The 26,753-nt window shown below is 39.9% G+C and overlaps 1 protein-coding gene across 1 annotated transcript; it reads right to left on the bottom strand.

Annotated features, from left to right (window-relative positions):
* Nucleotides 1-1,636: 1,636 nt before the first annotated feature.
* Nucleotides 1,637-25,307, bottom strand: maml3 (mastermind-like transcriptional coactivator 3). The gene is made up of 4 exons (XM_056235290.1): nt 25,089-25,307; nt 5,118-5,372; nt 4,842-4,917; nt 1,637-3,013 (listed from the first exon to the last, which is right to left on the bottom strand). The coding sequence occupies exons 1-4, from the start codon at nt 25,305-25,307 to the stop codon at nt 2,034-2,036; spliced, it is 1,530 nt and encodes a 509-aa protein (XP_056091265.1). The 3' UTR covers nt 1,637-2,033.
* Between the last annotated feature and the right edge of the window lie 1,446 nt (nt 25,308-26,753).

Raw genomic sequence — 26,753 nt, 5'->3', positions numbered from 1 at the left:
TCTCTATTTTAAACAAACAGCAATATTTTTACAGTTAGTAGAGACATATCCTCTGATGTATTTAAAATTGTAAAAACATATTTACATATAACTGTATCTGATATATATCTTTTTCCATCACATATATGTCAGCACCAGTACAAAATAAAAAGGAGAAAAAAGATAAGCTCGATGACTTCAACAGAAATCAAAAACATATTAATCTTGGTCCCAGATTGTTGATATTTGGTGAGACGGCAGGAGAATGTGGGCTTTACCCTCTCCAACTGCGATCCTCTTGACACAGCAACAATATAACACTGCAAAAACACTGATGATGTGAATGCGTTCAATCTCCCATTAAGACAGAAATTTAAAAAAAGGGCAATTCAGTCACAATTCAAGTCAGTTACATTCCTCATAGAGCTGAAACAATCAAACTAGAGCTCGATCACAGAAAGAGACAGCATGACTATAATACCATAAAGTAACACACAACCAGGAGAAAAGACTGATATTCTTTGTGTGGCATTTCATGGTAAACAACAGACAACTAAAGTAAAGAAAGGGTTACCATTTTGAGACTTCATTTGAAATTAGTTGACAGACCAGGTTAAACTCATACAAGTAACAACAAATTCTTTATGTGAACAATACATTTTTCGAATAATGAAGTTGGTGGGAATGGATCGTAAATAAATTGAAATTCCCAATACAGAGCAGAGGCTTACATGTACAAATTAAGTCAATTTTTTATTTTTGTTGAAATTGTCACAGTTGAAAGAGAAAAAGAAAGTTGACTGGATTACAAACGGCTTGCCGGAGTCTTGATGTGCTTGTTTTTCCTCTGTCAGGCATTGTGTAACGGGTAAAGGAGTGTCAGTGTGTGCAAGAGCTTGAAGTGATTATAATATGTCATTTGACTGGTAAAATAAAAGAAGAAAAGTGGCATGACCCATCAGCGTCAATACAGTATGAACTGTGTATTTAATTTTTTTTCTTTTTTTTAATTAAAATATCTTTAACCAGTGTTCACAAGCAATTACGTTCAGAAAAGAAACAAAACTAGAATGTTGTGAAGCGTTTTAAATTATAGAATCAAAACACTGCATTTGCCTCAGATTACTTTCACAAACTACTGGGGTGTTATATTAAAATCGCATAAATATTACTTTATGAACTGTTTCTTGTAATCCAGATGAGTTCGCATATTCTTTCTAGCTGCCATTGTGACTAAAGAAAACATCTTTCTCACAGTTTTAGAGAGGGGAGGGAGAAGTTTGTAGCTGCCAAATCTCTTCAAGCAATATTAACAAACACCTAGTTGACAAACACACACACACACACGGCTTCACTCTTCTACTGACACCGGTCGCCTAGCGACAGCAGAGCATCCATCTTGCATGCACTGAGAGCACACGGAGTCTGATGTGTTTTGTTGTGATGCTCTTAGTGCAAATAAACGCGCACACGCACGCTCATGCGCGCGCACACACACATACACACACACACACACGCACGCACAAGCACAAAGCAGAGCAAATCAACACACATCAAGAGCAGCGAGAGAGAGAATATGTGTAAGAGAAGAAAGAGGAGGTGGTGTGTTGAATTGTTTGGTTTGGGAAAAGGGATCCATTGGTGACAAAGGCCCACCTCAAATTTCCACACACTCTTTAATACATGAACAGGATGTCAGAACAAGGGAGAACTAAATACATAAAAACATCCATAAAATCTTTCCCAATGTCATTTTGCAGGTTTTCAGTGCCTCTTGCCCTTAGTCCAGCACAAAGGACATAAGAGAGAAAAAAGACAAGGACATAAATGGATCAAATCCAAAAGGGTTATTTCTATAAAATAAAAACTGAACACCGGAACCTTACTGGAGAAGCAACCCAAACAGAGAGGAATTGGTTTAAATATTGTGACAGCACACACATGTATTACACAACATGTAATATATTTCTTAGATTTGTTGACCATGTTAAAAAAAAAAAAAAAAAAAAAATCACATTTTCCATAAAATTGTTCTGTTAAAAAAATCCCTTAGGCTATTGGTTGGGGAAAAACTCTTCCATCCAACCTTCCGTTGAATCCAAATCTGTCCCATCCGACAGGCCGAACGAAACCCCGGCCCCAGCCCCTGATTGGCTGCCGTAACCGTATGCCAGGTCCTGATTGGACGTCCTCTGGTAGCCCTGAGGCTGACCCCCTGGCATGTAAGACCCACCCCCTCCCGATGCTCCCGGTATGCCCTGAGCAGGGCCCTGTCCAAAAGCGCCCATGTTGGGCACTCCCTGGTTCATGCCTGGCATTACCATCCCCCGCGGCTGGTTGGTCCTTGGTTGCCCCGCCATGTGCGGCATCATCGGCCCACCCATTGCAGCTGGGTTTATTGAACGTGGGTCCACCATAGTCTGTCCGCCCATCGCTTGTGCGAAATGCTGCTTGGCTATCCTAGGAGGCTGGCCACCTTGCATGGCGTACGCAGGGTTACTGTTAAACGCCACCATGTCGTTTGAAGTCCTTCCGCCCATGGCCTGAATATTTTGCTGCTGCGGCCACGTCGGGCCTCCGCCTCCCATCATGCTCTGCAGTCTCTGAACTTGGGCTTTGGCCATCGCCTGCCCACCAGGGGCGACACTGGCTGATTTTATCTGCTGCTGCGGGATGGCCTGGTTCATTAGCATCGCCTGTCCATACCCGCCTCCCGGGCCTCCGCCGACCATTCCTTGCCCGCCGGCGCCCGCTTGTCTTTGTGCCATCGCCATACCGGGCTGGTTGGGATGGTGCTGCTGTTGCTGCTGGAGCATTTGGCCCATGTTTGGGTTCATACCCTGGTACATGGCAGTCTGTGAACTGGCCTGGCCTCCGTATGCCATGCTCATGTCACCCTGCGAGGGCATGGCGGCGGAGTTCTGGACGGGCGCCATCTGCAGTATCCCCGGGTTCTGTTGCTGCTGCTGCAGAAGTCGAGCGTTCCGCATGTTCTGCAGCGTCTGGTTCCTTGCTGCCATCTCCTGGGACGTGCCTAAAATCATTTCAAATTAAATAATATTAACTGACATCTGTTGTTCTCATTACATTTCCAGTACATCAAAGGCTTGCTTCAATTAAAGTCAAACAGCATAAGTACACACTCACAAAAGCATAGCAAATCACTGTCAATTGTATATCTTGACATAAACTGCACACTGAAATCTCCAGATGACTGTGTGTGCCTGAAATGACTGATTCCATGTTCCCAATCCTGCTCCAGGAGATCTACTTTCCTAAGTTCAGCTCCAACACAAATCAAACACACCTGAACCAGCTAATTAAGATCTTCATTCAGGAGTGTTTGATCAGGGTTGGCTCTAAACTCTGCAGGTAGGTAGATCTCCAGGAACAGGCCCTGTCCACACGAACACGGGTATTTCCAAAACTTCAGATTGTTCTATGCGGTTTGGCCGTTCGTCCACACGCTAAAGCAGTATCCAGTCAATGAAACCAAACTTTTTTTGAAAACTCCTGCTAGGGTGAAGATTTTTAGAAACTCCGATTGCAGTGTTGTCGTGTGTAGACGGTGAAACCGGAGATTTTGGCTTGTGACGTCGGAGTGCTTGCTGTTATCTCCTTTGTTTGACGTCAGATTGTGCGGCACTATCTCCTTTGTTTACATGAGGCGAGTCTGTGCAATGGCGGACGTAGCCAAAATATTGCTGCTAATAACTGTGCTAACAGGGCTTATATGTATACATGCACAGTTCTCCCATTATATTGCGGAACAGAAGCGTCAGAATTCTATTCTATTCTATTCTATAACATGTTGTTAGCCTACCAGAACCGGTAATAACCTTTTTTTCAGGCTTCTGATTAGCCAACATGGCTTTACGGTTAGGGTTATATCGACACCTGTTGGTTTGGCATGCTCTTGACAGCGCTTCATAGTGTGTTTTTGCTTTTTCATGTGGACAGAGATTTTGTTTAAACCGTGCTTGTGTGGACGCGATTTTATTTTTAAACGAAGGAGGAAAAACTCAGTTTATAAAAATACGTGTGGACTAGGCCTTAGACCTTGAATAAACCTACATGAATTTCATGTTAGAATTATGTTGACAGGCATCAAGACAAAAATTTAGATATAAAGCAGGGGTAGTGTAGGGGCAGAACGAATGTGTGTGTGTGTGTGTGTGTGTATATATAGAAACAGATACCCCGCGTTAATACACAAGCCTGAAAAATAGCTTAAGGAGCTAGATTTGTCAGATATTGTTCTCAGATTTCACTGCAGATATGAAATATGTTATTACAATGTAATCTTGGCAAACTGTTTCAGACATTTTAGTCTCGATTCTAGTAGCTGTACCTACATTGAAAATAGCTGCCTGGCAATGTGACCAAAATGACCGCTGAGCAAACTGATTTGCCTTAAAGTCAAATTAATAATAATGTTTACATGTTTAAATGTTAAATTGTAAATTTAATATTCAAAACAACAACAACAACAAAAATAATCAATAGACGTGTTTCCTGTCAAAGCAACAGACAAACGTTCGGGTGAATGTATGTGTCTTATACTGCTTCATGCGAAAGGCTGGCACAGGGTGTGTAAGTGGCCAGGCAGTCATTTGAGGTGCCAACGAGAACATTTTTTCTTTTCGGTTTTAAATAGAGGAACTGCACTTAGAGGCTTAAAGGAGGAGTTCAGATTTTTCACATCAGAAGTCTACTATCCACTTCAGGTCCTTACAGTGCTTGTATAACACTATAAGCCCTTTAGCCACACAAAGTAATTTGGTCGTTACAACTAGTGGCAAAGCGTTTAGATTATGGGAATGGATATTATCCTCTTTTCTTTGTATATGTGCGTGTCTTGCCTTGAAACTGCTGGAGTGGATATGGATTCCTCTGTGCCTGACTCATCTGTCTGGGGAGATGCTGCTGCTGTTGTAACTGGAAAAAGAGGGAAAGCGAAGCAGAAAACTAGATGAATATCAGAAATTGCTGATCAATAAATCACAAACAACTGAACAGAAAGCAGACCTCTTAAGCCACAAAAGGTCAACAGATGCTTGCACACTCACAAGGATGACTATTTGATATGAGCATAAAGAAATGCCAAGCACTGTGTCTATGGTGTCAATGGCACTCACCTGTTCTGCCAGCATGTGCTGCTGCTGCTGTCTCTGTTCTCTAATAAGCTGTGCTTTCTGCTGCTCCATCATATGGAGCTGGACCCTCTTTTCCTGCTCCATAGCAATCATCTGCTTCATCATGGCCGCCTGCTGTGGATTGGCCAGATACCCGGCAGGCCCCGCCCCGTTAGGCCCTGATGAGGCCACACCCCCCGGTCCTCCGTGAGGTGGCTGGACTCCACCAGCCTGCCGTGGCAATCCAACCACACTTTCCTACAAACGCAAGAAAGGAGAGATGATCAGACAGGGTATAACAGATGATTCACTGATTCACTTCATTTATTCAGTCATTGAATTACTGACACCTAATACACATAAAACAGTTCGAATTGCTTCTTGCATGTAATTACAGATTATTTTCAGGGTGAACTGTCATGTAATCTCCAGCCACTGGGGAATGGCTTCATTGGTACTAAATGAATATAATATATTACATACAGTACACTACTGTTCAAAAGTTTGGGGTCGGTATGATTTAAGAAACTTTAAGAGACTTTTATTCAGAAAGGATGCATTAGGTTGATCAAAGTTACAGTAAAGCCATTTATGATGTTAGAAAACATTTCCATTTCAAATAAATGCTGCTCTTTTTAAACTTTTATTAAATAAATTCTAAAAAAAATGCATCATGGTATCAGTCCCAAATCAGCATATTAGGTGCTGTCCACACAGAACATGTTTTTCCATTCCAAATGCGCTACTTTCCCATTGTTTTTTTTTTTTAATGTAAACATAAATCCAGCCTTGGTTAGCCTAAAATACTTTCTTTAAAAAACATCACTGACCACAAACTTTTGAATGGTAGTGTATCATACAAATGTATGTTCCCATGTAAATACCTTTAAATGTAATACAGCAGAAAAAAACAACGTAAATGCATGTGTCCTTTCCATACTCAGACTTTTTACAGTGTCATAAATTAAACTGAGTAAACTTTGAATCAAAATTTGTTTACAAATGAACAGAAAAATAAAACCTCAGAAGAACAAATTTCTCAAACATGGTATACCACAGAATACAGGAGCTGTGGAGACCTCTTTTGTGTGTGTCGGGTCAGGAAAAGATACCCCTCTCTCTGAGTAGTGGTTGAGGTAATATAAAATTACCTTTAATACACTTGAAATAGACTGTGGTCTAGGACAATAAAAATTCAGGATTCAAGACAAAGAGTCATGAGACCCAGACTCTAGATGTATATGGACTTCTTATAAGATTTGAAGACCAGGACAAACAGACTGAGACAAGACAAAGGAATGGTATGCAGAATGGGAGTGGGGGGTTCAAACTGTTGCAAACTGGATTTAAACCTGCATCATCCACACAAGCACCACATAGCTCAATGTGCCCGAGCACATTCACTGACCGCAAGCCCACGACTCCAAACATTTTATTTGAACCATCCCTCCATGAGGCTCTTAGAACAGTATAAATAATGAGGCACAAACATGCACACGCCACAGGAGACTGTTCAGATAAATCTAGACCAGACCGGTCAATGAGCACAAATCTGTGTGTAGACAGCTGGATCTCTTCTGTTAACCAGTCATGCTGTCCAAACGAGCGCTGAGCCGCACGTACGTATCCTTGTTGAGGCCAGAAAGGCCAGAGGGGGGCAGTGTTGATCTTTTTTCCCCCTTCTCCTACCATCTCTCAACTCCCTCTTTTGAGTCATCATCTATCTCTATTTCTTCCACCTCTGTGCCCATGTCTCCATTCCGTTCACAGTCTTTCCCTCCTTCCTCCACATTTCCCTTTACCTCCTCTCTTTTTCTTCGTTCGCCCTCACCACCTTACACACTCTTTTTCATTATGATCCCTTCATTCCCCCTCTCCCTTCAGCTCTCTCTGCAGATGGCTTAATCATGAGTGGTGTAAAAGATGTGTCTCCTTCTTCCTGCCGGGTAATGTGTGTGAGCCAACGACTCCTCAGCAGAGCATGGAAAGAGAGAGAGAGAGAGAGAGATGAGGGGTGAGAGAAAAAGACTCAAATGACAGAAAAAAAAACATTAAAGAGAGGGAGGGAGAAAAAAAAGACAGAAAGATAGAGAGAGAGAGAGAGAGAGAGAGAGAGAGAGAGAGAGAGAGCAGGTAGCCAGGCAACAGTGGCTGTAATGTTGAGCAGATGGTGCTCATAGGAGCCATGATGGACGACAGCGGGCAGCAGCCGAGAGAGAGAGAGAGAGAGAGAGAGAGAGAGAGAGAGAGAGAGAGAGAGAGAGAGAGAGAGAGAGAGAGAGAGAGAGAGACCGAGAGCAGCGTAAATGAAGTCTCTCTCTTTTATCCTCTCTTCCTCCTCTTTCTGTCTCTATCACCGATTCCATCTCCATCTTTTTTCCTTAGTTCACACATGTGTGAACCACTCTTGATTCTACGGTTCTTGCGTGGTCATCTATCTCTCTAACTAAACCGTCAATCATAAAGATTGCTGAAAGAGACTGTACAGGAGGATCAATGCAAATACTAAGGTGTGTAGTTTGTGTACCACTAGAATCACCAAATGGAAACGCTAAAGTATTGACTTCAAACAGGTTTCCTGAACACTCCCCACATCTGCCATTGGTCAGGACAAACATAGTCCCGAGTCTCCCGACCCAAACACACATCAATGGTCGAGCAAATGTTGCTGTTGTCAGGCTGGTCAGGACTCAAACAGACAGAACAATGTTTTGATAGTGCCACATTTACACTTTTTGGGGAAATCAACCTACAAATGACTGACTTACAATTGTCTAATACATTAATCTGGGACAGAAGAAGGTATTTTAAAATCCAACACACTCTGAGCTTTGTGTAAGTGTGAGGGTTTACCAAAGGCACCAAGCAAACATAAACAGGCAAGACTATCTGATGATTGTGAACTCTAAAGCTTAAGCTCATCTTCAATTGTTAAAAGTGTTGGATGATGCACAAAAGGCTCACTGCAGTTTGCACAGAGCAATACATAGTGCGATACAGATAGCCGGAGTGATTGCTTTCATTGATCTCATGCATACACACACAAACACACATTGATTACCCAGTAGTGAGCCTTGGCCCAGATCAGGCACTAATCTGAAGGGCTTGCTCACAACATCCCCTCTAATAATACACTACGCACCAACACACGGTCCTCATGAGGGCGTTCGTGTGTGTGGGTGGTGATAGTAGTGACTGGCCAATTCAAACAAATTCAAGCTATGACATCTTAAACATGTTAAAGAATTTTGGCAATGGCAAAGACGATGCATAAATGTAGCTTCGGCTGATCATTTGCAAGTTCAGTCTCAATATGGCATAAAAGACTCAAGAGAGGAAGTTTGAGCTGCTCTCTACTTGTTGAATTATTTTTTTTTAATGGCCAATGGCTGATATCTAGAGAGCAGGGTGGCAAGGATATACACACACATATATACACGCATATAAACAGAGAAAGAAAGAGATAATAGTTGTTATCCATCCATCCATCCATCCATCCAAATCAAGAGCCATGCTCTAATGTTACTCTCATCATTTTATTGTTAAGGATGCTTTTTAATGTCTCAGATCATGACAATGAGCATACTGTAGCCTAACTACTCCTTCAAAGTAGGCTTGATTAAACAGACTGATGAATTGAAATAACGCTATGACAAAGGTGTGGAGGGGGCGTAGTCTATCGAATTCTCCAGGTGCTGCTGCTTCCTTTCTCAGATTATTTGTTTTGAATATCAATCACATCAAACCTACTGAGAGCAAACAAATGAGAGACTGGCAGGCAGAGGATCACCGACAGAAGGCCAAAACCAGGAAATCTACATCACAAATCGACCAGAAACAAAAGCATATTTCAAAATATCCTTACATCTATTGGTGCAATGACAAAGAACAAAGAAATGCCAAAGTAGTCGTTCTTTTGTTCTCAAAATCTAGATAACACACCTGTTACAAGATAGGACTGGCCATGCTGTATAGCCCACCCCCTCATTTCCCACTCTTCCATCCCTTTTTCCACAAACTCCACCTCTCTCTACCTCCAACCTTTTGCCCTCCCTTCCCTCGCCATGTTGTGTTATCTCTTCCAGTTTCTATATTCCCTTTCTCCATCCATCTATTCCACTGCACAGAAGCCATTAGTGGTGGCCGTAAAGCCATATTTCTGTCTACAGCTCAATTACAAGCACACACACTCACGCGTGCACAGGTTCAGCACCAGTTCATTGAGCATTATGGATAGAAATCCATCTGCAGCTATGCACACGGATTTCTCCATATGAATCCCTAATAAACAATTGCTGTAAACGGATTGAAACGTTAAATGATGATGTTAACCCTCAGATTTCAGTTTATGTCCATTTCATCAGCCAGGCTGGGTGGGCATGTCTACTAAATTGGATCAGTCACTTAAAATAGCGTGAAACGAAATTAAATGATCGCTCTTGGAATGAGACGGGCGTTAAAATGCAACAGATACAGTGTCTGAATAAGGCTACTTGTTTTCATTGTTTAGACAAGTCTGCGACGTGAAATTGTCCATTGTTCTTTGGCTGCGCCTCAAAGTTTCAGAAATAAATACTGAGCACCCACGGCTCAATTAAACACAGACGGACTCTCTCTGTGTGGATCTGCAGGTAGAGGAGAAAATGATGAAATCTGATGTAAGGACGAGAAAGGAAAGATAACAAAAGCACAGTGAAATAAACGTCTCCCTCATGCTTCCTCTCTCTGTTACGCTCACTCTTCCTGTCTACCACTTTCCCTTTCTCCTTATGGAGGATAAAATGCAGTATTTGGAGCATTAAGCTCTGAGATTCTGTTCGGCTTTCATAAAGGAAAAGTTATAGAACCCATAAACAGGCCCACACAAAGCTCTACAGATTCAGAACACCCATAATTCACCAAGATCTGCCCATCTCCGGCACCTTGCACAATCATTTATTAGCCTAAATATTTTATTTAGCTTGACTTGATAACATTTTCAGATACCAACAACAGTGCAACACGGCGACAGAATTCAACAGGTTTTTCCCAAAAATAGCCTATATATAGAAAATGCCGGAAAAGGTCTACAGATTTGCATGACTGTGCAACCTGCATGTGTCATACGATATGCAGATTTACCCTTAAACACAACCGAACTCAGTTGAATGTCACAACAGGTGCTTGTGTGTCTGTTTCAAAATATTCTCTCTTTCTTTCTCCTCTTATCTCTCCTTTGTTTCTCGCAGCTGCGCCTTGTTGAAAGCGATCATGACTAATTATTCAAGGCTCAACAGAAGCAGAAATTATGATGAACTTTATTATCCGAGTGAGAGAAAGAGAGAGCGAGAGAAAGAGAGAGAGGGGAGCGGAGGGAAATGTTTTAAGCTGTTGAAACGGTGTTTGATTGGTGAAGGGTTTTTGAGTGCGTCTGTAGCAGATTAATTGTCATCTTTTACTGTCTCACTTTCCTGGGATGAGTGAACCAATCATGGCTCTTCTCTCAAGAGGGGAGATAAAACGACCAATCACAGCCTCAGATCTCCTTTCTTTACTGTCCAACATTCCCACACAGGGAGGCGAGCTCAGGCTCTGATAGAATGTGTGGAATGAGGGAAGCAGAGTGTGTCAATGCTACATATGAGCTTGGTTTCAAAACCTAGTGAGCTGCCTACCTAGACAATATTTGAAGGCATCATGCGTTAAACCTGTAACAAAAATCACATAAAAAAAGTCAATTTTGTGATGTCTATTAAAGGGATGGTTCACAATCATTTACTCACCCCCATGCTGTTCCAAATCTGTATTATTTACTTTCTTCAGTGGAACACAAAAGAAGATATTTTGATATTTATTTTGTTTTGTACATACAATAGCAACCAAAATGGCTTGGTTACCAACTTCTAAATATCTTCTTTTGTGTTTTGCAGAAGAAATAAATGCATACAGGTTTGGAATGACATGAAGGTGAGTAAATAACAGAATTGACATTTTTGGGTGAACTATCCCTTTTTAAGATACCATGTTTTGGCTAAAATCCAAGGCAGCATTGATCCATTGCAGAAAAGGCAATCCCAACATGTTCATTGAAAGCAATAGAAATTAACTATGTACCGATAATTAAAAATTGACTATTTTACCCCACATTTGCATTTTTATGCTTGCACTCAAATATGTCAAATATGGACAAACCCAACTGTTGGGTTCAAAATTTTATTTAAAATGTTTAACCAAAGGTTGTTTGTCCATATTTGACCCAAACATGGTTGAAACATCCCAGCGTTTTTTAAAAGTGTATGGGAGTGTCTTTTAGCTTAGAAACATGATAACGTCAAATTCCATTGGAATCAACTGTGAGTTGTGTCTCCATACACTTCAAGCACTGTATGTCTGGCGCAAAGAAGTGCTGCCTAAGTAAAGTGTTTCAAATCACTCGCTCTTGATGTTACGGATGCCTTAAAAGGTAGCTGACTATGTAGGCATAACCTATGCTCACTAGGTTTCGGAAAGGACCCATATTGTTTATAATTTCATTCGGAATATGACGCCATTGTGTTTGTGATGCGTGCGAGTGTGTGCTAGTGCGGCTTTAGTGTTCGGTTTCACAACCACCCTCTCCCAGGCACTTTTTCTCCTGAGCAGCAATTACCCGGGCCTTGATTTATGTGTCCAGTCAAAGAAGCCTCCTCCCCCTCTCTTTTCCTCCTCCTCTCGCAGGCCTTTTATCAGCAAGTCACTCTCTAACAGCACCGCAGCCACCCCTGAGACAGACCTCATCAGATAACACGCACACACCCAATGAAATCTTTAAGAAAGAGCCTCATCCTCACGGGACAGAGAGCAATCGTTTAAGTATCTGTGAGCGTAGAATCCACGCGCACACGTATACATATGCGTCTTGTTGTATGTTAATGCGGAGGGCATCACACACATGCTCTCTCTCTCTCTCTCTTGCATGTTCTGTCTATAGTGAGAGATGGGTGGGGGAGGGACTGAAGAATGCACGGCCTCGGGGGACTTCCGATCTTAGAGAGAGGGAGAGAGATAGAGCGGTGGAGAGGGGAAAGGGAGGGAGAGAAAAAGGGAGGTAAACAATCCGGCACACTTACAGAGCGCAGAGGGGAAATGGAGAGGATGGGTAAACGTGTTTAAGAACACACACACACACACACACAAAACGCCGCCTCAAAAGAGCTGTTCGTGGGCGAGACTCTGACACACACTCGTTCGACAAGGAGAGGGGAAGGCAGCGAGGAAGAAACTAGGTGTCTTTTTTTTCTTTCTACAGCGTGACAGTGTTGACTGTTGACGGCTGGGAGTGTCATTGTGGGCAACGAGAGGGAATTACCAGACATGAAGCAAACTAATTACTGGCTGATTCACTAATTACCTCCAGAGAACGAGACGGAGAGAGAGCTGCTAAGTGAGCATCTCCCCTCCTGTCATGAAATAATGGGAGAGAAAAAGAACAGCAGCCTGACACAATGTGCTTCGTGACATCATAATGAGAAATGAACAAAGGCCCATTTGCCGTGCTTTTTTCTTAAACGAATGTTGCTGCATAAACCTGTTGGTTTAAAAGTAGAACTAGTGTAAACAGACATAAAAATAACTTCTTAATCACATTTCACAATGTGCTTCGTGACATCATAAAGAGAAATGATCAAAGGCCCATTTGCCGTGCTTTTTTCTTAAACGAATGTTGCCATAAAAACCTGTTGGTTTCAAACTAGAACTAGTGTAAACACAAAACGACTTCTTACGCACATTTTGTAATGTCTGTTTGCAATGTGCTTTGTCATGAGACATGAACAAAAGTCCATTTGTTGCGTTTTTCTTAAACGAATGTTGCCATATAAACCTGTTGGTTTAAAACTAGAGCTGGTGCAAACATACAAACACACACATAAAAAATAAAAAAAACTTCTTACACACATTTCACAATGCCTGTACTGCTTATACACTCACTGTTGATGTTAGTTGGTCATAAATATGGTCACTTGTCAGCCAACACAGAATCTGTGCATGTAGAATTCCACAGAATCTGAACTTGCCTATCATTGATAAAGTGGCTTTTTGATCAATTTAATGCACTTAGCTCCAAATTTGACCATGTTTACAATCTACTCCAAATAATTCCAACAAATGTTTTCTGATTTTTCCCCAAATCAATAAAAAAAAAAGAAAAGAAAAAAAGGTTACTGGCCCTAGGTTACTACTAGCAACCACCAGGTTGCGTTGTCACTAAATTGTTACAATGCAAATGACTGGTTCCGCAGAAAAGGATTATCAAGGGTCCTTACAGAACGTTTGCTGTCCCGACAACCACCACGCCCAAAGGTGATATTGTGGCTCCTGAGAGAGTAATGTCTATATTGATTTCCTCTCTAACTGCTAAGGAGGGAGAAACACCGTGAGAGAGGGAGAGAGAGACAGAAAGAAAGATACAAGAATATGACAGAGGCAGAGATGTCGGAGGGGAGTGGTAATTACTTAGATAAAGAGACAGAGAGAGGGAGTGAATGAGAGAGCGACGGTGTGACAGAGAGTGAGAAAAGAGCAAGGAGGAGGGAATGCTGACACTAGCGGTGAGACAAAGATCTAGATAGAGGAGAGAAAGAGAGGCTCATTTGCAGTCTGTCTTTGTGGAGAGGGTCATGAGCTTTTGCACACGCTCAGAGCGTGCCTGTCTACATTAGCTAGCAGAGCGCGTAGCAACGGGGGCTAACGCTAGATCTCACACACGCTCCGCAACGGAGGGATGAAAGACACAGGTTAAGACCCTTAAATATCACTGGGATTTAGGTCTGAGAGAGAGAAACAGAGACAGAGAGATAGAGAGTGAGAGAGAGAAACAGAGACCCACAGAGAGATAGAGAGAAATAGAGAGAGAGGGTACAAAGAAAGGTAGTGTGAGTTTAGTAGCAAAAACAAATGTTATGTTCATGGCAAAGTGCACTATTTTATACAGTCAATATTGCAAAACATACAGTCAGGATCTCAAAATGAACTTTCAGATCTGCTACACTGTCCATTTCTTACATTCAGCCCTGATACTCAATGTATTTCTTCTTGTTTATGAAATATATTTTGCCGTTTTGTTTCCTTGCATATTTGTGACAAAGTACAAGTCAAGGTCACTCACAACATATTATACAAGATAAGACAGTATCCATTTCTCTATGAAATTCCACTCAGAAAAAGTCATGATGTGTTCCTTATATTATCATCTGGTGACTTATTACGTAAAGCGTAGAGGTTGCCAGATTGATCAGTTTTGCCAAATTGATCAGTTTTGCCAATTATTCGGCACTGATCAATAATATGTGATAATTGCTGGAACAATCCGTACCGATAGTTTTCTGGGTTGCGTCTGTTGCTTGAGCGGCTGAGAAGGGTGCGTTACACAGTACGAGAGCGGCCTCTAGAGGCGAAATAAAAACTATCACTGTTGCCTCGTGGAGTTTGTTTTGACGCATGAGACTGCGCGCAGAGCGGGACACTTCAGATACGGATTTAAAACAGACAATGAAACGGTATGTTATACAGTACACTACCATATGTGTTTTCATATAATTATAAAGTAATTAATTGTTGACTAGATGCTGCATTAGTGGAGAATAGCAGTATGTTTGCCGTCGAGGCTGAGATGATGCTAACATTAGTAGTACCTCAAGCGGTTAAAACAATGTGACAAATACACACAAGCCTGACATGTTTAATGTCAAGATTGTTTCCATCTATTTGCATTAGTTTATATCCAGCTGGTCGCTTTAATGCATTCATCATGCAGCGAAGATGCATATATAAAGCAAGTGTCATGAGAAAGCAAACCGTATCATAGTTTGTATCAACAGAAACATATAAACAAATCAGAAACGCATTCAATTTCAGTTCTTTTTTCATTGTCAATGTAATACATATTGTATTGTTTTGATTAGATAATCAAGTGTTCTAGACTAAAACAGAAGCAAATAAAGTGTGAGTATATACATACACTCACCTAAAGGATTGTTAGGAACACCTGTTCAATTTCTCATTAATGCAATTATCTAATCAACCTGGCAGTTGCTTCAATGCATTTAGGGGTGTGGTCCTGGTCAAGACAATCTCCTGAACTCCAAACTGAATGTCAGAATGGGAAAGAAAGGTGATCTAAGCAATTTTGAGCGTGGCATGGTTGTTGGTGCCAGACGGGCCGGTCTGAGTATTTCACAAAGAATGGTGTGAAAAGGGAAAAACATCCAGTATGCGGCAGTCCTGTGGGCGAAAATGCCTTGTTGATGCAAGAGGTCAGAGGATGGGCCGACTGATTCAAGCTGAAAGAAGAGCAACTTTGACTGAAATAACCACTCGTTACAACCGAGGTATGCAGCAAAGCATTTGTGAAGCCACTACAACAGCAGAAGACCCCACCGGGTACCACTCATCTCCACTACAAATAGGAAAAAGAGGCTACAATTTGCAAGAGCTCACCAAAATTGGACAATTGAAGACTGGAAAAATGTTGCCTGGTCTGATGAGTCTCGATTTCTGTTGAGACATTCAGATGGTAGAGTCAGAATTTGGCATAAACAGAATGAGAACATGGATCCATCATGCCTTGTTACCACTGTGCAGGCTGGTGGTGGTGGTGGTGTAATGGTGTGGGGATGTTTTCTTCGCACACTTTAGGCCCCTTAGTGCCAATTGGGCATCGTTTAAATGTCACGGCCTACCTGAGCATTGTTTCTGACCATGTCCATCCCTTTATGGGCGCCATGTACCCATCCTCTGATGGCTACTTCCAGAAGGATAATGCACCATGTCACAAAGCTCGAATCATTTCAAATTGGTTTCTTGAACATGACAATGAGTTCACTGTAATAAAATGGCCCCCACAGTCACCAGATCTCAACCCAATAGAGCATCTTTGGGATGTGGTGGAACGGGAGCTTCGTGCGCTGGATGTGCATCCCACAAATCTCCATCAACTGCAAGATGCTATCCTATCAATATGGGCCAACATTTCTAAAGAATGCTTTCAGCACCGTGTTGAATCAATGCCACGTAGAATTAAGGCAGTTCTGAAGGCGAAAGGGGGTCAAACACAGTATTAGTATGGTGTTCCTATAATAATCCTTTAGGTGAGTGTACGTGTCTAATTTCAATGCGATGGGCTTTCTGTAGATATTTAAGCATGACTGTTTGGATTTATATGAAATAGTAACACTTTACGATAAGATTCCAGTTGCAAAATTAACTAAGGTTAATAAAAGTATGGTTCATTGTTAATTTCAACATTTACGAATACATTTGTACATTTTAAAGTTGTTTCTCTTAACATTAGTTAATGCACTGAACTAATATGAATGATGAAGGTATAATTAATATATTCATATTTTTATATTTAAAAAGTACAGTACATTTTCATGGTTCAGTACTGTTTTTTAATTTGTGTAATACAGTTCAGCACTATTTTACATTTTATGTTTGTTTTCATTCAGTATCCATTTTAAAAACTATCGGTTGATTAATCGGTTATCGGCCAGTGCGGTCCAATCTAGTTATCGTTATCAGTAAAATCCACTATAGGTCGACCTCGAAAGCAGTTTTCACAAACTATAATTCGTTAGTAGAAGAAAATCTAATAAATTAATTCAAATTAAAATAATTCATTTTACAATTTAAAAACAATACAATTAAAACGCTTATTAAAAAATAGATTAATATTTTGTGTGTTTACCCGCATGTCATATTTTGTCATATCAACATGAATATGTTTTTAAATTATTGAAATATTAAATTTAAAATCTCAGGGGATACTTAAAGTAAATATTTTAAGTTAAAGGGGTTCATCTGACAAAAAAAGTTTGGGAATCCCTGATGTAAAGTATCTAACAAACTTGTGCCTTTGATTTGAGATCTGCACATCAGCAGGAGTTACAATAGTACCTAGATGTTGACCATGCTGCACAGTTTCTAGTAAAGTTAACAGCCATCTAGTAACTCATTAGCAAGTTTTATTTACTCACCTAAGCCAATTTTACTCACATTTGGCACTTGGCGAGTGTTCAATTTGGATACTGCATGAAGCAGCGAAAACCCTCTCACACACAAGAATACTAAAGGCATGCAAGCAACCATACACACGTGAAATACCACCTGCAGTGAAATGAAGCTTTTAGTGTCAGTAGTAAAACTGACTCAGGGTTTTTCAGTAGCTAATGGTCATGAAAAAGACCAACTGCTTTCCTCTATTTCAATAAACACCTGAAGACGTATCCTGTGTATTGGCCAATTTGCAGCAACACTGCACCCACTTGAAGAGTCGAAACTGCTTCAATTTGAATCGTCACTCTCTCCCAATGATGCACGCTAAGCTGTGAGTTTAGAGAGCATTCACAATGTTAGGAACTATTCCTTCCCAGGATGTGCTAAACTACTTCCAAAATAAACACTGGGGTTGTCTGAATTAGTCGAATAGTGAGTCGTAAGGAAGCCTTGTGTCATTCAAAAGTTTATGGTTGGTAAGTTTAAAGTTGGTTAGGTTAAAGTTTTTGAAAGAAGTGTGCTCCGGAGGTTCATTTATTTGATCAGAAAGTAAAAAAACAGTAACATTGTGCAATTTTCTATGAGATATTTTCAACTGTAATTTATTCCTGTGGTGTCATTCAGCAGTCATTACTCCAATCATTTGTTACATGATCCTTCAGAAATCATTTAATATGCTAATTTACTGCTCAAGAAACATATATGATAATCAAAGTTGAAAAGAGTTGTGCTGCTAAAGATTTTTGTGGAAGCCTTGACTTTTTTTTTTGTCAGGATTTGATGAACAGAAAGTTCAAAAGAACTGCATTTATTCGAAACATAAATCTTTGTAACACTGTAAATGTATTACTGTCACTTTTGATCAACTTGATCAACAATGCATGCTTGCTAAATTAAAGAATTAACTTACTGACCCCAAACTGTTAAACAGTAGTGTAAGGTTGAGATGAATTTCAGCATTCTAGCAGTCTATCAGTTACTGTTAGCATGCAAAAGCTCATTGTTAGAACATTCCAACTCTCATTGAGAAGTTGTGTCTTTAAATTCATCCTGTTAAATAATATTAAGCATTATACAAATAGTATAGGTTGTTGGATGACCACTCATCAAGTCTGTCATCCTGACCAATCCCAATATCCCTCCTCTAAAACATCTAAGCAGCTCTTTTCAAGTTCACAGTTAAACAGTTTTAACTACATAAAGTGTTACATAAGGCCTGTTTTAGTTGTCTAGCTTAACACAATCAGCAATGAGACGATATGTAACATGAGAATAAGATGGCCACAAGCTTTTTCCTCTCTTGAAAAGCTAAAAGCTGTTAAAGGAACACAGATTTGATTGGTTCAAACTTAGGATAATGCATGTTCAAGCCTGAACTTGTCGAGTCAAACAAGCAGAAAACATCCTGTGTGATTGTGGATGTTTGATGGGACGCTCAACTACATCTAAAGAAATGAGTAACGCATTTACAATCACAGAACGAAATGCTGTACCACACACACACGCAAACAGTTGTGCATGAATTCCCAGGTGAGTCTGAAGACACGACCAGGCTATTTTTGTCTCATCTATAAAAAAAATGAAAAGGAAAGAAACGGAAAGGAGGAACGGAAATGACTCTAAATATAGTACAATGCGACATTCAGAAGAGAATAATACTCTTTCCTGCCGTTTGACCAAAGATTGAAAGAGCAAAAGAAAGAAGAAATATATAAGTGCTAACACTCAAGTAATGACCTTAAGAATCACACAAAAACATGATATTAATTATTTCAAAGGGCTGACTAGCAACAACATTATCTATTTTGAGTAAATGCAGCATACTTCCACCTTGTCACCTCAACAACTTGCTAAAGAAAGGAAAATATTTGACAAAGAATTATGACAATTTCAAAGAATGGCACTAATCATACTCTTCACAAACCTGACACAAACCCTCTTCCAGAAGTGAGAGAGAGAGAGAGAGAGAGAGAGAGAGAGAGAGAGAGAGAGAGAGAGAGAGAGAGAGAGAGAGAGAGAGAGAGAGAGAGAGAGAGAGAGAGAGAGAGAGAGAGAGAGAGAGAGAGAGAGAGAGAGAGAGAGAGAGAGAGAATAATTTACACAATATTATTTCTGAGAGCTACTCAAAACCAAGTTGGTCACAAACAACAGATTCCTCAAAACAAATGAGTAACAAAGTAAAGTAAAAAAAAAAAAAAAAAAAAAAAACCTCTGATATATTTCATATTGAAGAAGGACACTCATATTTAAGAGAACCAGTTTTTATCCACTGAAAATGAATTGGATCCTGAAAAGTGTGTATTACATACTAGAAAAGATTAGGTGGTAGGAGGGGAGCCAAAAAGTTTCAGGGGTAAAGCATGCCATTACATTATTTCATTTGGGATATACTGTGCACTAAGTCGCTTTGGATGAAAGTGTACGCTAAATGCATAATGAAACATGAGTAAAAAGGTCCATTTTGATTTCATTTTGAATAAATATAAATTATCTTACAAAATGTCCTGCATTAGTACTTCTGTGCAACTCAGATTTTTCTTTAGGTGATTACTTATGCATTAGTATACGGCTGCAAGTTGTGAGATGTAGAGATTTGAGTTATAATCGGGCCCAACATATTTTACCAAATCCATTCTGCAGATGTTCCCCTAAAATCTGTGCAGAACATGCGACGAATGTCCACAGGCCATCACCAAGTAATTTTGGTTTACTTGCAGCTAGTGTACAGTAAGCAGCTCGACCTTTTACTAGCAAGAGACGGAAGAGGGAGAGACAAGATAAGGTAAGAGCTTTTTTCTGCAGTTCAGCAGGAACTGTTTGTGCTATTCCCAATCCAAGGGTGACATGTGGGAAGGGAGGGCAGACATAATCAAACGCTCGAGAGCAGAGAAGCACAGAGAGATGAGATGAAGATGGACTATTCAGACCAATCCACACCCCGAGACTGACGAGCAAATCCATCTAGCTTAATAGCAGCCATCAGAAAGAAAGACAGGAAGTGGCGTGGAGAACACATGAGAGAGAGAGAGAGAGAGAGAGAGAGAGAGAGAGAGAGAGAGAGAGGAGAGAGATGAGAGAGGAGAGAGAGATGAGAGAGGAGAGAGAGAGAGAGAGAGAGAGAGAGAGAGAAAGATAGGAGCACAGGTCAGCAGGAAAAGAGAAGGTTTGCTGACTTGACAGATTCCCTCCCCCCACGCTTCATTAGGACAACTATACCGCACTTTCACAACAGAGAAGGCAGGACAACTCATATTATGTCCCGTTCAAAGCAAGATATTTGTAATCTAATATTAAAATGGGGCTGCAACAATATAAAATTTCTGGTTGTTACAGATCAGCTAATATTTTTTTTCATGTCTGGTTGATAGCCGATAAGTGGTTGATATTAAAACTATCGACAAAATGTTTGAATAAATAAACTACAAGTAAAATTGCTACAAGTACATTTAAATTGACACTGATTTTGAGATTTGCTAAAAAGTATAATTTATAAAAGATTACAGTTAAGTGCTAGATAATAGCAAAGGATATCTAGTACACTACTGTTCAAAAGTTTGGGGTCAGCAGTTTTTTTTTTTCAGGGTTCCTACACGTTCCATTTCAAAATTCCATACTTTTCCAGACTTCAATTTCCAAACCTCTCTGTAGATTTTTCAGACCATATTTAACATAAATGATTATATTTGGAGTACAATCATCTGTAAATATTTTTATTTTTATAAATGTGTAAGATTTTTCTCCCATTTATTTTCACGAAGTGATAACATGCACACGCGCTAACATGCTGAGAAAAAGCCTAAAACGCTTTATAACCTGCATATATTCATCTCTGAAACATCGGTTTGATGCACGGCCACCAAAATCAAAGTACAGTCTGAATTAGGTGATCGTTTGCTCTTTCATCTGTCCTGGTTTGAGCAGAAGTTCATTAGCCTGGTTAAAACCAGACCATTCTCAGTTGTAACTGAGGGTGTATTCACACCTGCCTTGTTTGGTTCGATTGAATCGAACTCTAGTTCGTTTCCCCCCTTGGTGCGGACCTTTTGGGCAGGTGTGAATACAGCAATCGAACTCGGGTGCGGACTCAAACAACCGAACCGAGACCAGCTGAAGAGGTGGTCTCGGTACAGTTCCAACGAACTCTGGTACGGTTTGTTTACGGTGTGAACATGAACCGACCCAATTGCAAGAAAGCACTGCGCCTTTTAGTTAACAGGCTTCCCTAGTCGGAGATTTTGGCATAATGGTTTGTGTTGTTGTTGTTCAAGTGCGAAAGAGAATTCCATTCGGCGCGCTGTCTGGCCACACGATACTGTTGCGCGTCGTGTGTGCATCATTGGAATGGAATGAATGAATGAGTGTGTGCATTCACAGGACATTCACATACAGAGCGTTCTCTTTAGTCTAATCGCGCATAGATGCAAATAAAGCTTTTGCAGTTCATATAATGTAACGATAGTTACAATACAAGGATGATGCTGCCTTAAACTGGACAAACTTAATAGCAAGCGTTAACATTGACAGCACTTGTTAGCAGTAATAAGAATCTCATTATTTGAATGTATACATAGCCCCTCACTATGAATGAAAACTTTATACCTTATCCGTCTTCTGTGCAGTTTCTTCATATTGCGTTTGTACAGAATAACACAAAATTAGTAAAATAACAATATTGCAGTACGAAATATCTCCATGCTGAGCCTTTTTTGCACTTCCTGATTTCCCTACTTGAGAATCCTTGTCCCATGAATAGACGACCTTAGCACACGTGTGGGTTTTGTTTACAAATTTTGGTTCACTTGCAAAAAGAGCAGTGTGAAAGCGAACCGTACCAAAAAAATAATAAAAAAATATTTTGGTCCGGACCAAAGCAAGTGAACTATCGGACTTTCCTGGTGTGAATACACCCTGAGTTATGGTCTGGCAAAGCGTCATAGACAAATCATTTCCAGAGGGGCGTCACCAACGGACGTCGCAGATAGACCTAAAAACCAATCAGAGCGATGAAGGAGATGACGTATGCAGAGCTGCAGAAACATCTCCGAGTGTTGTTCTTTGCTCGTTTTTAACAAAAGTGAAACGTTCAAATCGCTTAAAACAGACGCGATAGCTGATTCGAACGAGTGATGTTTGACGGCAGCATCCATCTTTGTAATGTAGGCTACAAAATCTGCTTCAAAATCCCAGCGCTGTCCGTCATCGTGTAAAGCCCGCCCCAACGTTTCTGATTGGTGCCTCAATTTCGGCGGATTGGAAATGAGCTTGAATGAGCTCTTTGCCAGACTAACTTTCAGAGCAAATCTAAATTTGCCGGGTTTTCATAAGAGTCAGAAGTTCATAAGAGTCTTGCTTAAAGGCAATTAACAGTTTTGCAACGATCACTAACTTTTGCCATAAATTCCCTCTGCTTATATATATATATATATATATATATATATATATATATATATATATATATATATATATATATATATATATATATATATTTTTTTTTTTTTTTTTTTTTTTTTATTATTATTATATATTTAGAAACCTGCATAGGGGAAATAATCCAGAAACACATTTTTTCCATACACCGTTTTCTTTTTCCATACTTTTCCATTCTGCGAAATTAATACTTTTATACCGCAAGGATGCATTAAATTGATCAAAAGTGATAGAGTTTTACATTATTACAACCAAATCTATTTCAAATAATGCTGTTATTTTGCAATTTCTATTCATCAAAGAAACCTGATATATCATGGTTTCCACAAAAATATTAAGCAGCACAAGGGTTTTCACATTGATGAAAAAAGAAATGTAATAATGTAGAAATGTTTCTTGAGCTTCAAATCAGCATATTAGAATGATTTCTGAAGGACATGTGATATTGAAACCTGGAGTAACTGTCACAGAAAATGTTAAAAATAATCAGGAAAAAAACCCAGCAGCAATTTTGCCCACTGTGGTACCTATATATTGTGCATTCTTAAACAAAAACACTGTAAAATGCGTTGTTTCACTAGTCTAGAGCACCCTCATCTATCTGACTTCCACACCAAGGTCAGATGTCTCAAATAGCATTAAGGAACCAACGTGTCAACAAACATACAAATCAACCAATGTCCAAATCTGTTTACTGTACACAGAAGGAAATACACCTCTTTAAGAGTAAGGACTGTGTATTTCCAAATGACTTTTATAGCTTATAGCCTGTGTGTGTTCTTGAACCTCCAGAGAGGAGAGATCTGTGTGAGTTTCAGTGATGTTATGCAACATTTGAAAATCTCTGACGGGTGAGTCAATCCACCCAAATGTGTTATTCCAGATTCACCACAACAATTCACAATGATCCAGATCAGTAAATGAGGACTGCAAGGTCAGAAATCACCCACAAACACTCAAATACAGAAAAAACAGAACTGAATGAAGTGGAAGAGAAGGAAATGGTGGGAAATAAAACCATACAACAAGCTGAAAACAACAGAGATAAGGCATAGAAAAAATGCAGAGGGCATAAGGAAGGAAGAGGCTGATGATAAACAGAAAGAAAGAGAGAGACAGAGAGAGAGAGAGAGAGAGAGAGAGAGAGAGAAAGAAAGTGTGTATCTACTGCCAGATTAGTGTCTGACGTAACATTATCACACTGCTGATAGGAGCAAGAGCTGGAAAGAGCAACCATTAGGGAGGAAGAAAAAGAGTGAAGGAGGGAAAAGAGAGGAAGGAGGGAGAGAAGGATGGAAGACTGTATGGCTGGAACAAGACAGACCTTTTATACCACTCACTGAAAAAAAAAGAACGAGAGAAAGAAAAAGAAAGAACTGGCTAAAAAGGAAGGGCAATGAACAAGGGATGGAATAATGTGGGCAAGAAAAAAAAAGAGTGAACAAGCTAAAAAAAGTGGGAGGAAGATAAACAAGACTGAGAGGAGCCTACTAACCAGAGTAGAGAGGGAAAATACAATGAAACAGAGAAACAAGAGATAAAAAGGAGAGATTATGGCCATTTTGGCCATAAAAAACAGACTTATATTCAGACTATTACTTCTCTAATTTCATCAAACAGGGTGGAAAGTGGATGAGACCAAACTAATAACACAAAACATAACAGATATTATAATGTCCATTGCTAAAACTAGCTGTTCTGTTTTTTTTCCACCAAAATGATGTCACCTCCTGGAGGATAATGTAATTAAGGAACTACCTTGCATTAATTAAGAAATTAAGAGATGTTACAAAGGAATAACAGGGTAGAGCAAAGGAATAGCTCACCCAAAAATTAAAATTATGTCATCATATATTCACCCTCATGGTGTTCCAAACCTGTATGACTTACTTTCTTTTGCAGATCACAATTGTTTTCAAGAATGTTGGTAACCAACTTTGTATGGACAAAAACACATTTCTCAAAATATCATATCAAGTCGGTCACACTTTAGATTAGGGTCCAGTTCTCACTATTAACTTGTTCCTCAAAAATCTCCTAATTACAGTTTAGTAATAGTTAGTAAGGTAGTTGTTAAAGTTTAGATATTGAGTAGGATTAAGGGATGTAGAATATGGTCATGCAGAATAAGGCATTAATATGTGCTTTATAAGTACTAATAAACAGCCAATATTTTAGTACTATGCATGCTAATAAGCAACTAGTTAATAGTGAGAATTGGATCCTAAACTAAAGTGTTACCAGAAAGTCATACAGTTTTGGAACAACATGAGGTCGATTGATTGACACAATTTACATTTTTGGGTGAACTATCCCTTTAATAATAGGGACAAAGAAAAATCCTATAAACTGATTACGCAAAGCAACATTCCCAACAAAACACAGATTGAATTCATACCAACTGTAAACCATCCCGAAGTTTATATGAACCCCAGACCACCTCTTTTATTTCTTTTACATTTCCACTGCAAACATCCACTCGGCCTTAACAAGGAATCCTGCTCGAGTCATAAACCTGAAAGCATCTTCCCTCACTGATGTTCTCTCCTTGGCACACACACCAGACATCAGAGGGGCTGCGAGGATGCCAGGCATTCCTGAGGCAGAGGCAGAGCCAGCGCGAGGGCCGAGCTTTGAGGGAGGATCATCTTCGCCTCTCACCTCCTCACTGCTGGAATGCAAATCCATAGCCTCTTCCGATGGAGAAACAGGAAGACTGCAGAGTGCGTGATTATCCACTGAGTCGTGGTACATGAAGCACAGCACTCAGCTTGGTCTGATTTACTCTATAATCTGATAAACTCAGGTGGTGTGAGGCAATAGAAACTAAGACTTTCATAATAAAGAGGCCTTCCAATCAAATATGGTGGAGGAAGGGAAGATATGGTTAAAGGTCATGGGACACTGAAAATCTTAAACATAGGCATTTCCTCCGAGGCGGCAAGGGAGGCAGTGTCTCCTCAAAAAAACTGGATGAGAAAATAATCGATATTATGAAAATGAAACAACGCATATATTACAAAATGTGACATTAAAAAGTGTAAAAGTCACTCGATTTTATAAAGTAACACTGTCCAACAGAGACACCCGCAGGTAAAGTTACAGAGGGAGGCTTGCCTCCCCTGAGCCCATTGACATTTAACAGATCCTCTAAATCGTGCGCTGGGGTTGGTGGGGGGTAATTGAGAGTGAATGGGGGAAAGTCGCGTGAGAAGATCCTCCATCGCGCTATGATTGGATGTGATTGGTTTGTACGATAGATTCCATCTCTTGATTTCGTGCACACTCTCGAATCGGACCTGAATGAAGACAATGATGGCGTTAATGGGAAGACTAATTAAATAGTAAGTAAACAACTGAGCCACTTAAATATCACTGCTTTACGGCACAAACTGTGCACTCCCATCAAGTCATGTTTATTTTTATACCATATTATACAATAGATTACTTTAAAGCAAGCAGCTTTACAATTTTCAACATGAAAAAACAGTGTCCCTTTCAATTAGAATTACAATTTAAAGCAGCACTCTAGTGTGTTCATGTTCGCGTCTGACCTTGTCGGACAGAAGAAGATTTCTAGATATTAGAGAAGGGTTTTTTTGTCAAAAAAGGCAGAGCCTCAGAGCTACACCTACATATTACTTAACTGTCATGGACCTATGGTAGTACGAAGCTGTTTACTAGCTTGAGAAAACTTCAAGAAAGTTTGCTTTGGCAAGCTGTTTTGAACTCCCAAAACAAACTTCGTTTAGTTCTGATTTTGTTTGAAATGACGTAAGACCAGTTCATTCTTAATTTTTTACTGGCAGTGTATTTGGGCTTGGACTTTTTCATACTTTCATTTTTTGAAGTGTTTTCACTTCAGCAATAATCTGCTGAGTGTTTCCTTTAAAACAAGACCAAACTTAGGTCTATATTCCAAAGCATTCTTGAATTACAACCATTTAAGTTTGAATAGTGCATTTTAACCCCCATTCTCAAAAAGAGGGGTGACAGCTAAGGGGTTAAAGGTCTCCTATGATGCACATATTTGCTGGAGATGGTTTGTTTGTGAACTAAAAGAGCTTTTTAGGATGGCTACTGATCAAGGTCTCCACTTCAGTTTATGACAAAGTGTATGTAATAGATGCTAAATGCGTCTGTGTCTGAGTCAAGATCACAAAATATGATTGGTAAGAGGATGCAACTTTACTGCTGCTT

This window comes from Rhinichthys klamathensis, unplaced genomic scaffold (assembly GCF_029890125.1).
Source record: "Rhinichthys klamathensis goyatoka isolate OS25496 unplaced genomic scaffold, OSU_Roscu_1.1 h1tg000418l_1, whole genome shotgun sequence".
Taxonomy (NCBI): Eukaryota; Metazoa; Chordata; class Actinopteri; order Cypriniformes; family Leuciscidae; genus Rhinichthys; species Rhinichthys klamathensis.
The sequence above is the reverse complement of the archived record's forward strand: the minus strand, read 5'-3'. Positions and strand labels throughout refer to the sequence as shown.

Excerpts from the sequence above, each read along its gene's own strand:
- maml3 (XM_056235290.1), bottom strand. The coding sequence starts at position 25,307 with ATGTACCACGACTCAGTGGATAATCACGCACTCTGCAGTCTTCCTGTT. Across the intron at positions 5,373-25,088 it reads GTGCCAAGGAGAGAACATCA|GAAAGTGTGGTTGGATTGCC; the intron begins GTGAGGGAAGAT and ends TTGCGTTTGTAG. Across the intron at positions 3,014-4,841 it reads TCCACTCCAGCAGTTTCAAG|GCACGTCCCAGGAGATGGCA; the intron begins GCAAGACACGCA and ends AAATGATTTTAG.